This window comes from Rhea pennata, chromosome 2, assembly GCF_028389875.1.
Source record: "Rhea pennata isolate bPtePen1 chromosome 2, bPtePen1.pri, whole genome shotgun sequence".
NCBI classification, from domain to species: domain Eukaryota; kingdom Metazoa; phylum Chordata; class Aves; order Rheiformes; family Rheidae; genus Rhea; species Rhea pennata.
Genome location: NC_084664.1, coordinates 7,948,193 through 7,961,854, shown reverse-complemented (window position 1 = coordinate 7,961,854; position 13,662 = coordinate 7,948,193). Strand labels below are relative to the sequence as shown.

At 38.5% G+C, this 13,662-nt stretch overlaps 1 protein-coding gene across 14 annotated transcripts in view; it reads left to right on the top strand.

Annotated features, from left to right (window-relative positions):
• KMT2C (lysine methyltransferase 2C) overlaps positions 1–13,662 on the top strand; it is a 201,785-nt gene that overhangs the window by 181,356 nt on the left and 6,767 nt on the right. For 11 of the 14 annotated variants that reach the window (XM_062568808.1, XM_062568817.1, XM_062568814.1 and 8 more), the window contains 10 exons: positions 2,084–3,781; positions 5,365–5,577; positions 6,054–6,218; positions 7,459–7,600; positions 8,296–8,443; positions 9,822–10,000; positions 10,103–10,257; positions 10,449–10,701; positions 11,278–11,417; positions 12,462–12,566. In XM_062568808.1, coding sequence (XP_062424792.1) covers positions 2,084–3,781; positions 5,365–5,577; positions 6,054–6,218; positions 7,459–7,600; positions 8,296–8,443; positions 9,822–10,000; positions 10,103–10,257; positions 10,449–10,701; positions 11,278–11,417; positions 12,462–12,566 — 3,198 coding nt within the window. The remainder of the gene's footprint in view (positions 1–2,083; positions 3,782–5,364; positions 5,578–6,053; positions 6,219–7,458; positions 7,601–8,295; positions 8,444–9,821; positions 10,001–10,102; positions 10,258–10,448; positions 10,702–11,277; positions 11,418–12,461; positions 12,567–13,662) is intronic. The other 3 variants (XM_062568818.1, XM_062568806.1, XM_062568807.1) reach the window with 2 other exon arrangements.

Genomic DNA, 13,662 nt, shown 5'->3' with positions numbered 1-13,662 from the left:
ACTGACGTAATATTTGTTGGCTTGTCTTTTCACTATGTGGAAGAGAGATAATGCAGATAAATTATGTCTGCATCATTTCTTCCTTTTTCTTCTCCTTCCACAATAAATCACAAGTAGAACAAATACAAAAGGATTCACTTTAACCAGTCTCTATCATACAGATATAGATATATAGATACATTTTTTCACTCCCGGCTTAAACCAGAGCTATGTCAAAGTAACAACTGCTTGTCATGATATTGCTGGCAGATTCGTATTGTGCCCCGTAATTAAGTTTCTTTTATTTTTCCTTTTTTTTAACTTAAGTTTCATATACTGCTGGAAAATGCCTTCCATTGCCATTCAAGCACCATTTAGAGCAGTCATCCGTGTCCTAGACAGCACTTTGTTATGTACCTACGTGGAACTTAAGCTTCATATTAAAATGTGTTTTTAAGGACCTTCTATTTAACTTTACCATGTTCTTTACCTGTAGTCAAGCTTCTGTTTTTGAAAAGGACAAACTGTATATACATATACTGAGCGAGAAGTTTTCAAATCGCTGTGAATTGTTGGATTTGATCACAGGTGCAGAGAAACTGGAGTTGACTTCATACAAAGTGAGCTTGTGTCTGACAGGGTTATTAGCTCCGGCACAGAGCCACGCAGACACTACCGCAGTGTTTCCACAGCCGAGGCAGTTTAACTGCTCGGGATGGCGTAGCGCCTGTGCTAACAAGTCCTGCAGGCGAAAGCCTCTGCTTCTTTCTCCTCCGCTCCATTAGAGCCACCAGGCCGATCTGCGCAGTTGCAGCTCAGGCCTGGCTGTGTTTTCGGTGCTGGTCACAAGAGATCTGTGCTAATTCCAAGTACAGTCATGTCTCCTTGCCACTGCAGATCCTGAGAGGAGATGCTGGGTTGGATACCTCATTGCATAAACACGCAGAACCAACACAGGTTCAGTGCTGTACACCAACTGAGAAGTCCCAGAGCGCAGAACAGTGCAGTGCAGATGCATCCAGTCAGTGGCTCTGTGCAGTGGCAGTGTTTTCTGGCAGTGTCAATGCAAAGCCAAAGCTCATAAATCATCTCAGACCTGAGGTGACTCTGCAAATAACCTTTTGGGTGCACCTACTCTGCATTCTGCAACGTTCCTTGTAGCATCTCTGTTGGCCTGAGCTTTCTAGCTTATCCCTTGCTCAAAATAAAGGAGTGTGCTATCAAACTTTTTTAATTATGTTATGGACTTCTCACATCAGCGAAAACAGCAGGCAGATGGTGCAGAAATCATCATCTAGTAAACGGAAAGAAGAGAGAGATTCTCCATAACCTATGCATTAGTAACTAGTGTATTACAAGTACTTTTAATTTTTTAGAAGAAAATGAGTTAGGTAGCTGCTGTGTTTCTGAAATACTCTCCATTAGCCTGGTGAAGACACTGACAGCACTGTCATATCCCTCCATTGGCTTCTCCTGCTTACATTAAAGATAAACGACTAGTCTTTACTTTTGGATTAACTGGATCCAAATCCAGTTAATTTTCATCCTAAAATTTAAAACTTTAAAGTAGCAATTTTTGCTTTTTCCTCTGCTATGTTACATTCAGGGGATCTGCCTATGAATAAGTGGGAAGATACCTCATTGTTTTCCTGCAAACTTTCCCTTTTCAGTTACATCTTTTAAAAATTTTAAGCTGGTGTTTAAAGATCATCCGTCTCATTATTTCCTTGTATTCTTTTTTTCTTGCCTGTTCTCAACTCTTTCTATCCTATATATGGATGTAAAAATTTTCAGAGCAAGGATCAGTTTCAAGTTTGTATAATTTTTAGCAGTGTGGTCTTGGTACATATTTAAGACTTTCTGGTGCTATGCTAATGTATGACAGTAATGAAATTGTCATTTTTTTCTAAAATTTGAGGATGGACTATATTTCAAGTTAAATCATGGCCCTTTAACATAAAAAGTGAGAGAAAAGACTGCACAGAAATGCTGATTTTGCATAAGTTTCATTTTCTACTGGAAGTATAATGCTAAATTACATATTTTATGCCACCTCTGTAGTCAGTACATGTCAGAGACAAGTAATGACTTTTGTAATTTTCAGATTCGAAAACAACAGAAAGAACATGCAGAACTGATTGAAGAATACCGAATCAAGCAACAGCAGCAGCAACAGCAGTGTGGGATGGCACCCCATACTATCATGCCAGGAGTCCAGGCCCAGCCACCAATGGTTCCAGGAGGAACGTCACCAGCAATGAGTCAGCAAAACTTCCCCATGGTGGCACAACAGCTTCAGCATCAGCAACACACAGTGGTAATCCCTGGGCAATCCAACCCAACTAGAATGCCAAATTTATCTGGATGGCAATCTGCAAATGCCCCTACGAGTCATATTTCCATTAATCCAGCAAGGATGCAACCTCCCATGACACCATTGCCAATTACTCCTGCTACACCAACTCCTGTGCCTGGTCCTAATGCGACTGCACAGTCAGGACCACCACCAAGGGTGGAGTTTGATGACAATAACCCCTTTAGTGAAAGTTTTCAAGAGCGGGAAAGAAAGGAGCGTTTACGAGAGCAACAGGAACGGCAGCGTATTCAGCTCATGCAGGAGGTGGATCGACAGAGGGCTTTACAGCAGAGAATGGAACTAGAACAACATGGTATGATAGGGTCTGAATTAAATAACAGGGCATCATTATCTCAGATACCTTTCTTTAATTCTGATCTACCTTGTGATTTCATACAAGCTCCACGACCTCTTCAGCAGTCTCCACAGCATCAACAGCAACAAATGGGACAAATTCTGCAACAAGGTCCTGTGAATTCACCTCCTGCCACAAATTTTATGCAAAGCAGTGAGCGAAGACCAGTGGGGGCTACAGCCTTTGGACCTGATGCATCTGCTGTTCCAAGTGGAGCCCCTAATTTTCATACTGTTAAACAAACTCATGGGAATCTCCCTGGGGCTACTTTTGCACAGAACCAAGTCAGGCCTCCGTTCGCTCCTGCCTCATCTTCATCTACAGTACTTGGTAGCGGTCCCTCATGTGCTGCAGACACAAGCATACCCCAGGCAACAAATTTCCCTGGATCAAACCAGTCTCTTATTCAGCTGTATTCTGACATAATCCCAGAAGAGAAAGGAAAAAAGAAAAGGACTCGAAAAAAGAAAAAGGATGATGATACTGAGTCAATAAAAGCCCCATCTACTCCACATTCAGATATAACTGCACCATCAACTCCAACCATTTCTGATTCTACCTCCACCCCCGCAGTTAACACCCCCAATGAACTTTCACGTCATCAAGAGGAGCAAGAGTCAGTGGAGATAACGGGCCGATCAACATCAAATGCAGCAGAGGGCCAGACCTCTCCAGAGCTGGACTGTAAACTCCCCGATAGCAGTTTGCCACAGAAGCAGCTGAGTGAAAATACAGAGACTGAAAAGGCTAAAACAGATTCACCTAGCAGCATCCAAGAAGTTAAAGTAGAAAAGGCAGAAACAGATCAATGCTCGGGTCAAGCTGAGCCTAAAGCAGAAAATCCAAACAGTATTAAGGTGGAGGAAGATAAAGTCACATCACATCCTGCCTCTTCAGCTCAGAGTCCAACACAGCCAGCTAGCATCCCGGCAGCGAAAGGGGAGTCAGGAAATGAATTGCTGAAACACCTGCTTAAAAATAAAAAATCCTCATCTCTTCTGAGTCAGAAATCAGAGAACAGCTGCCCAACAGAAGAAGAGAGTGCTGGAGATAAAAAGTTAACAGAGAAGCAGAATCCACCTGAAGGAATGGTGAGCCTATTACTGGTTTTGTTGTGCAGTGGTTATCAATAGTCAAAGATTAGTTTGCACCATCACAACAAGCGTTTCTATAAAGGCACGGAAATAACCTACCTGCGCAAGGGTGGAATAAAACAGCTGTAAGGAGGTTTTACCTCCCTTTCTGTCATTTTTCTCTGAGTAAATTATCACTGTTACAAAAGGAACCCAATTTAATATGACTTGATAGATCAGGAATTATTATTAAAATACATTAAAAAAATCTTAAAACATACCACTTTAATATTTGCCAATATTAAGGCAAGATTTAACAGTATGAAAATTACCTACTAGTATATTTCTGTACAGTATGCTGTATATCTCTATGCTTCTAACTTTGTGTTGAGACCTTCACTTTGGTCATGTGTAGGAGGGTGACGACCTGCGTGCCTTCGCCGAGATGTAAGGCCAGACTTCACGCACCCTCAGCTGCAGCATTTGACGTGTTCTGTGAATGGACCAAGTTCATGCTTTTTTTTTTTTTGCCTGTGAAAATCATACATTATCTTTAATTTTAGCAGATACTATTCTCTAGAAATTTATCAGATGTCAGAAATGTAGAATTGTTAAATCTGCTAAAATTACTGGGGTTTTAAGTTACAAAATATTTCTCTAATTAATAATATTACTTCAATGGAAGGAGGCATTAATTCTTTATATTAGTGTCTTTATATAATTTAATAATTTATGAAGCTCTTAGTCCTAAAGAAAATGGCTTTCTGCAGGGGTAGGGTACAACTGACGCTAAGTGTATTTGGTTCTTCTTCTTATTGTAATCTTTAATCTCTGCTTAGTTTTGTTTTATGACTCTATAAACTCTAAATGCATCCTTGAAACAGAATTTAAATACCTTAAAAATGTTTAAAAACTAATTAAAGTAATAGTGGGTAGCAGGTGACGTAGGTATAAGATCCGTGGTTAAAACATAAGTGGTAGGAATAGTTGTGAGAGTTTTTCGAGGTAGGGCTTGTGTAGAGCTGTTTAGAATAATGATTGATAAAAAGAAGTTAGTCTTTCTTTTTTACTTGACACTCTCTGATGTATTACCACATGCTATTCTGATTGTTTTTACACAACTATCCTTTTATGTGAAGAATGACTTTCAAATTCTTTCAATATAAGTTTTCACCTATTGGTACAAACCAGCATTGTTTCAGAACACCGTTTTTGTTTCTGAATTGAAAATCTGTTTATATCAAGTCCTGCAACTCTTTTCTGTAACTAAGTCTTCCTCTCATTATGCCCTAATGAATACCTCTAAGACTGGGTACATGTAACTTTATTTTGGTGAGTATTCAAAAGAAAATGTTTCTGGTCTGTGAATTTTAATAATGTTTTTAGACATCAATGTTAATGATAAGTCGTAATTCTGTATGTAGGGTGAGTACATCAGTTATAGTTGCCAGTGTAACAGCAAATTAAACAAAGTATAAACACAGTTCATCTCTATGATATATTTTACTGTGTGTCTTCATTTTGACTAACGTACTGTAAATTTGAATGAGCTACATCATAAAACATCAAAAATTCTACTTTTCTTTCTTTTTTAATCCCAGCAAACTACAGGAAACCAAATGCAAGGTGTGTTTGGGTGTAGTAACAGCCAGCTTCAAAGAGCAGATGTAGGACAGGAAACAAAGAAACAGAGAAATAAGCGAACTCAGAGGACAGGAGAGAAGGCAGCTCCTAGGTCCAAGAAAAGAAAAAAAGAGGAAGAAGAAAAACAAGCTGTTTACCCTAATGCTGACACATTCATCCAGTTAAAACAGGTAAATATATAGAGACTGGATAGTGCATCAAGAGAATACTTCAAAGGGTGGATCTCTTACGATGAGAATGAGGTTGATAATTAAGTTGAATTTTGAGTAGGGGTGGTAGAAAATAAAACTGCCAGAAGACTGAGAAACGTAAAGGTTTGGTTTTATTTCGGTTTGGAAGTTCTTCTGACTTGGCAGGCGTTCGGTAGGCTCAGAGCCGTGGGAGTCCTTTCGGCTCTGTCAGCCTGCTTGATTGGGCTGTCAGGGAGCCGGAGTGGAGAACCGTGGCCCCACTGGACAGGGGACCAACTTCCCTAGCAATCAGGATGGTCTGTGTTTGAGACAGTTGTCTGATAGGGCGGAAATCCAGGGTTTTTTTAGTTTGTTTGTTTGTTTTAAGAAACCACTCTACTAATGATTGGAGATCTGTGATGTGTTTGTTCTATGGTTAACTTCATTTCTAATGTTTTTCTATACTTCTAATATAGCAGCTCTCTCTTCTGCCTCTGATGGAACCAATAATTGGAGTGAGCTTTGCACACTTTCTTCCCTATGGCAGTGGCCAGCTAAATGGTGGAAATCAACTTGTAGGAAGTTTTGGTAGTGCTACTCTTGATGGTACTTCAGATTACTACTCCCAGCTCATTTACAAGGTACAGTTTTAATTGACATTTTCATTATGTCCTCTCTATGGGAAAAGGAGATCATGATATTATCACTGCTAGTTAGTTAGAATTCTTGCCTTTTGTGCAAGCACAAGAAAATCATTTTCTGTTGCTAGGCTAGATAGTCATTGTTCTACTCATTGAAAGTGGAAGTCAGTTTTAGAAGCTGTGTTGTAAACAAATTAAAATAGAAGTATTCCATTTATAAATGGATGCTAAATGATGAAAATTGTAATTACAGTTTTATGGAGCAGAAAAGACTGATTCCCAGTACTTAACAAAGTCATTGAAAGCACTAAAGCATCTCTTAATGTGAATTAAATGAGAAATAAACTTTCCTCATTTGTCCACTAAGAACCTAAAAACTCTTAACAAAACAGTCTATTTGTTGATGGGCTAATAACCCATAAAATTTAAAACTCAGTCTCTCAGAAAGGCAACATTGGAAGAGAAGGAAAATAGTGAACAGGCAGAGTCCTATTTGCTGCTTGGTTACCCTAATAAATTCATTAACTGATTAGAAAGCAGTGGTGTTTACCCCAGCCTTATATGAGATAACTGAGAATCTGACTCAGCAGAAATATTTACTGGCCTCAAAAGTGAACAATAAATATCAGCTTTGTAGGCATGACTGCAAGAAGAGTAGATGCTGAAATATCATTTAATTCTCTTTGGAAATATAGGCAGTCAAGCAAGTTATCAAGGGGCAACTTGGAGCGAGAACTTGCGGTGTGCCTGCCTCTCTTTGGTAACTGCTTCAGTAACAGTTTGTCCTGTGGTCAATGTGAGGTAGCTTCCCTTTTAGTGAGAAAGAGATCAGCTCACTCATTTACTGTGACTGAGAGTCACTGTGGAATAGCTCTCACACTCTGAAGTTCAGACCTTTGCCTAAACTGTGGTTACTTTTAGGGCTCCCAAACAGTTCCTAAAAAGACTTACTATGCTTATGTGCGGATAATTTAGCTATAGGTTCTTTTAGTAACATATACTATTCGTGTAAGCTGTTTTTCCCTGATAATTCATTGATGTTAAAAAAAAAAAAAAAAAATCAGTGTCTTTTGTAGCAGATACTTTCATGTATTTCACTCTGTGTTTGGGAATTGTCACTGTTTATCAGCACGGCCTCTGGGTGTAAAAATACGTGAGTGGGTTACCTTACCTAGTAGTAGAACAATGCAAGTTCTCACTCTGTTTCAAGGCTAATTTATGGTTATTTAATCTCTTGCAGCAGAACAATCTGAGTAATCCTCCAACACCCCCAGCCTCTCTTCCGCCCACACCACCTCCTGTGGCGTGCCAGAAGTTGGTAAATGGCTTTGCAACCACTGAGGAACTTGCTGGCAAGGCTGTTATGTTAGGAGGTCATGATGGTAAGCCTGATGCTTACTGTTTCCATAATAAATAAGTCAAGTTTGTAGCAGATTTCAAAACAGATAACTGGGCTGTTTTTCAGGTGATATAGTTGTCTTTTATAACATGTATAGCTTCCCCTTTAAGGTTGTCATCATTTTTATCCAGCTTTATTTTACACCAGTATAAAGTCAAATGATAGTTTTTTCCCTTTCCCTTTCCAAAATATGTTGAGATTATAAGCACTCTTAAGATATGAAAAAGAAAACCTCAAAATCAAGTTTTTTACATCCAGTGTAAGTTACTAATCAGGTTGCTAAGTGAGCTCAGAAGCAGTTTGTCTGAAATGTGTCCTCAGTAGGCTTTATATGTAGTCAATATGTGTTTCTAATACTTGCAATTTTGTTGAATTAAAACCTATTACCTCTTAAATAACATTTTAGTCAGCCATTTTTTGTGGACTGTTCTACAGATAATGGACAGAAAGTGCACTTGAGCAATAAACCTTTTTTGCTCAAAATTCGCAGGTTTTTGAAAGAATAGAGATTAATTATTAACAGTCAAAAAAATGGAATTACAGACAAATAAGTGATATTACCATCTGCTCTAAATACTTGGTTGCCTCTGAGAGCCATCAGTTCCGTGTTACACAGAACGTATATCAATAAGAAGAGCTGTACCCATGTCTCACTGTGCTGTGTTTCTCTGTTTTTAGTTACCAAAGCTCTGGGACCAAAGCAGTTCCAGTTGCCTTTCAGACCACAAGATGATTTATTAGCAAGAGCAATGGCTCAGGGCCCTAAAACTGTGGATGTTCCTGCTTCACTTCCAACACCACCTCACAACAATCAGGAGGAGCTAAGGTAGGTTTTTCCCCACGTCTTTAAATATTTGCTTGGAACAAATTCTGTGATTTTTCAGAAGGAGATGAGTCTGTGAATATGCAAAGAAACAAAATCTGTCATGCACAGCCATACAGTGCAGAGAACATAGTGGGATTATTTATCCTAATTAACTCCCAGCATTCCGCATGTAGGACAGCAGTGTGGTGGAAGAGGTGACTTCTGCCATTGCTAGATGCTATGTCTTGATTAGTTGTCAGGAAATTATTACCTTGCTCTATTAAAAGTGGAAGAAAACTATATAACTTGATCTTCTGGGAGCCAGCATGGTGATGACAGCACACTGTGCAAATGTCAGACAGCCTCAGAATTCGCCGACCTTACTCAGTTCTTGTTATGTGCGAGAATTGCTTTCTGGAACCTATGGATTTCCCTACAAAGACTTTATCTTTTGTCTCCGTTTCACTTGGTTAAGAAAAGCTTTGAAGCACTGAAGCCTGTGTATGGATGAGGGAGGATGGACCAGTGAATTCAGCCATGAAAAGAGATACCTTCCCTGTTGTAGATTTTCTGCGTGGTCTTGGACCAGTTACGCAGTCTTGTCTATCTCAGTTTGCCTAGTTTGAAGGGAGAATAATAGCACCTTCCCATATCAGAAGAGTCTTTGAGAATGAATGTGGGGTTAAAGTCTGTGAGGCACTGGAATATGCTAATACGGTATAGATGACTGTAATAAATCTAGTAGATGAAGGTTTGCTCAAAACGCCATGAATTTTGAACACGTCTAAAAACACTTAAAAGTTTGTACAGTAATGCAAAGCAGCTTTCCAGTCGTCTGTATCCCTTCAGGCCTGGTGACATGAATTCTCATTTCGTGTAAGTAAAGAGGTTAATCAGCAAGTACTGGGACAACGAGAGCAGCACAGTGACTGGACTTTGAACAGTAAATTTGTCTCGGATGCCCTCATTCCCTTGGAAAGAAGAGGGAATATATAACGAAGAACAAGAGAAATACCAGTTCATAACTTTAATCTTTTTCAATAGATGAATAAGTGACTGTAATAGTAGTATAATAGCGTTGGCTGGAAACATCCAGCACTGAGTTTAAGTATTAGTACAATTTTTACACAGGTAGGTGAAACCATGGGAAGTAGGCAGTTCTGTGAGGGAGCTTGGGCTTCGTTAGTGCCTCCTTTCTTTTATGTATCTTTCCCAAGAAACCACCTTGTGCCCTGGAGTAGTAGGTAAGCGGGAATAATTGCATACTACATAACTGTGTTCCATGACTAGCAGCATGAAGCAAGTTCATGCTATATCTGTTACGATCATGATTTATAACTTTGGCTTACCAAAGGTTTTTAGACCATTTCCAAAACAGTTCCTCCGGGTTTTGTTCCAGGGTTCAAGATCACTGTGAGGACAGAGACACTCCTGACAGTTTTGTTCCTTCTTCTTCTCCTGAAAGCGTGGTGGGAATGGAAATAAGTAGGTATCCAGATTTGTCAGTCATAAAAGAGGAGAACCCAGAACCTGTACCATCTCCCATCATTCCTATCCTACCCAGCAGTACTGGAAAAGGTGAGACTGCAATAGCAGAAAAAATTTAGACTAGGCTTTTTTTTGTTTTTCTATTCATACCCATGTAGGATTAACCCCATGTGTATTTCATTTTATTTCCAGGTTCAGAAGCCAAAAGGAATTATATAAAATCAGAACCTGGTTCAGGAGCATTACCTGGTTCTGGCTTCTTTGCCTCTCAGCTCGGACCATCCCAGAATGGTCCTAAATCTGGCCTTATATCTGTAGCAATTACTTTACATCCCACAGCTGCTGAGGTAAAAGAAATAAGCTTGTGTGTTATTTATATAAAATATAGCAGGAATTAACATGTTTTATAAGTAATAACTATTAGAAGGGGTTGTAGAATAGTATAATAAAGCAGCTGGTATAATTTGTAATAATTTATCTTACTGCTGTTTTACTGCCTGTTTGGTTAAAACAAAGATATTTTTATTATTGTTTTTAGAACATTAGTAATGTAGTAGCTGCATTCTCCAATCTGCTGCATGTCAGAATTCCTAACAGTTACGAGGTTAGTAACGCTCCAGATGTCCCATCCGCCATGGGAGCAGCAAGCAGTCACAGGATGAACCCATCTATGGAGTACAGACAGCACTTACTATTTCAGGGTCCTCAGGCAGGATCCATGGGATCTGCTAGGCTTGTAGGGTCTTACGGACTGAAGCAACCTAGTGTGCCGTTTCCTGCAAACAGCAATGGTGAGTAGGCTTTAATTCTTTACAGTTTTCAATACTGAAATTTTAGTTGAGTCAGTGTTAATACATTTCAGCCATATAGATTCATGTTCTGGAATTAAGCATTTGATTCTTGTTTTAAGTAATACTTACATGATTGGTACCTTTGGACCTCCTTCTGATGTTAATCCTAACTTAATGGAAATTAGATGAATCAGATCTATTATATTGTCTGTCTCATTGACAGTGAGGTCTTTCTTCCAGCAGTACCTGGTATTAAGTTTTCTGTCCGGTCTAATTTTAAATCCATCATTCTGGGAGATTGTTCCTACGCTAGGAAGTTTTATAGAGTCTTTAACATATTTTCTGTCTTATTTTAATTAGTCATTGCACATACAAGAATGTGTTATTGCCTTGATGTTGACATAGTTAGTTTTGGTCTGGTTTAAACAGTTTCCCAGTTAGGACATGGTTTAAAGCTTGCCTACCACAGCCTATCCAAGAGGGTGCTTGTCCTCTAAACCACTGAATAATACTGTGACTTCAGCATAAATTTGACTTAATCTGACATGGCTTTCTACAAACTGACCTGTTTTCCAGGTATAGGTGGCTGTAAAGATCACAGTCAAAATATTGCAGAAAGCTCAGCATTGAGACCTCGATGGTGCTCTCATTGCAAAGTGGTGGTTCTTGGTAGTGGTGTGCGGAAATCCTTCAGAGACCTGCCGTTCCCTAAACAGGTACTGCAATAGAAATTTAGTTTCTTGAATGTAATGGTCAGTGAGCAGAGGAAAGCAGCAAAGTTCACTGCTTATCGTGCTGACTGATGTTTTCCTAGTCTCCATATTCTTACCTTTCAATGTGTGCTAACTCAGGATGGGGACTTACAAGCACATTTGTAGGAAAAATGAGAAATATCAAAGGTGTTACTTTTATAAAACATATTTCAGTAAATTTCCTGAAATAGTTTCCATATATATGACACCTTTCTGAATCATTCTATTGCCGTACTTCCATGGCCACTTCAGTTTAAGAATTCAGCAGGAGTGTGTTTGTAAGGCATTTTGCCATTTTCCACTTCACCATCTCAAAAAGTAAGAGGCGAGCAAGGATACTTCTGTTTCTTGCTCAAAAAAAATTGTCAGGTTTCAGTCTTGACTTTTAGTATTTTTCATTATTCATTTTTGTGTAAAGAAATACCCCAGCTATCTCCTTATGGCCATACGCAAATACAGAATCTTTGCACTGGTAACTGTCATTCATTTAAAAAGTACTGTTACTCCTTTTTAAATAAGATTGAGGCGATTATGCAACAAAGGTATATAGTCAGAATTTATATATAAAAGTAATGTGCTCATGTAGTCATAAAAGCAGTGAATTCACACTAATGTTTTGCAGATGGATCAGTAGATAAAACAGTATGATCTGTCTTCGAGTAGCCTGAAATGAGATGTTCTTTTGTCATCTAAAGAGAAAATAGAACGGATTTCTACTTAGCAAGTGTGCCTGTGGAGCAGATGGATGCACAGTATAGAATGCTTTATTTTGATTGTTAAACTTTGGTTAAAGACAAGAAGTGCTCCAGATCAAGATTGTAGGTGGTGTTAACGTTAGATCTGTCAAATAATCAAGTATTTCTATCATAGCAGTGCTCATTATTTCACAAATTTTCCACAAATAAAGAGATAGACAGTTTCTAGCACTGATGGAAGATTTGTTTTAGTAACTTATTATGTGAAAATGCTACTAAAATGCACTTCTAATCTTCCGTGCTTGATTCCCAGGATTCCCAAGAAAGCTCTGATAAAATGAAGGACATTGTATTCTGTAGCAACAACTGCTTTGTTCTTTATTCAGCAGCTGTGCAAGCAAAAAACTCAGAGAACAAAGTAAGTATCAAACTTCGGTAGACCTACTGAGCAGAGATTATTGCAGCTAGTTTTTGAAAAACAAAAATGAATTGAGGGGTGTTTGTGCTTCGTTAAGAGGCTTATAAATGAATTGCTCTGTATTAAGACATTAAAATTTGGAACCAGCAGTATGAAGTTGAATTCATATTTACAAAACTTTGTCTGTCAGAGGTATATAACAAAACACAAACCATCCTCCGCTGTCCTTGCAGGCTTTGACAATCCAATCTCAGAAAAGCAGTCTATGCGTTTAGGCTCTCTATGCATTGTAACAGACCCTATTTACGTCTTTTGAGGTGATTTTCTGCGTTTTTATTAGGCTTATGTTACAGTAAAGGCTTAAAATTATGCAGAGTGAACTGCAAGCTTGCAAAAAGGCTTTATTAATATAACTGGAAAAATAATCTTACTCAGTTGTTCTTGGTGTTGTGGACAAAGTTGCCATTTTCAAGCATTAATTACCAAAACATTAATAAAGAATCTGCCTGCTGACCTTGAGAAGAGAAAGTAGCTTGTAAGTATTGGAGATAGAATCTTGCAGAACATGTAAAGAAATTTGCTTATAAAAAGTAGGTGCACAAAATACTGTGTTTCGTTTTTCTACCTGTAGGCACTAGAAGGGATATCCAACAAAACTTAAAGAAACTCAGTACTTCTGCACAGGGCATTGTTTCTTGTTATGTTCAGGTACATTTAGTTTCAAAGGCAGATACAGGTTAAGTCTCTTAGGGTGAGGATAGTCCCAGTATAAGTGTAGTAGATCCTCAAGTAGATTCTCAATTTGTACTTACCAATAACTTAACGTTGGTAAAACACTTAAATTTATCTATTCATTTAATAATTATGATTGCATAATCTTCATTCAAAACTAAATAATCTGGATATGTTTATTTTCACTTCACAGATAGAATCTTTTGACAAGTTAGTTCAACTTAGTTTCTGTTTTTCCTAGTTCAAATGTTCCTTTTATCCCTAAACTGATGGACTTCACTGACCACATGCTTCAAGCGTTATATAATTAGTGCTTTCTCCTGCTGTATAGTATGATGGCTTCCTCCAAATGCATCCTACTTAT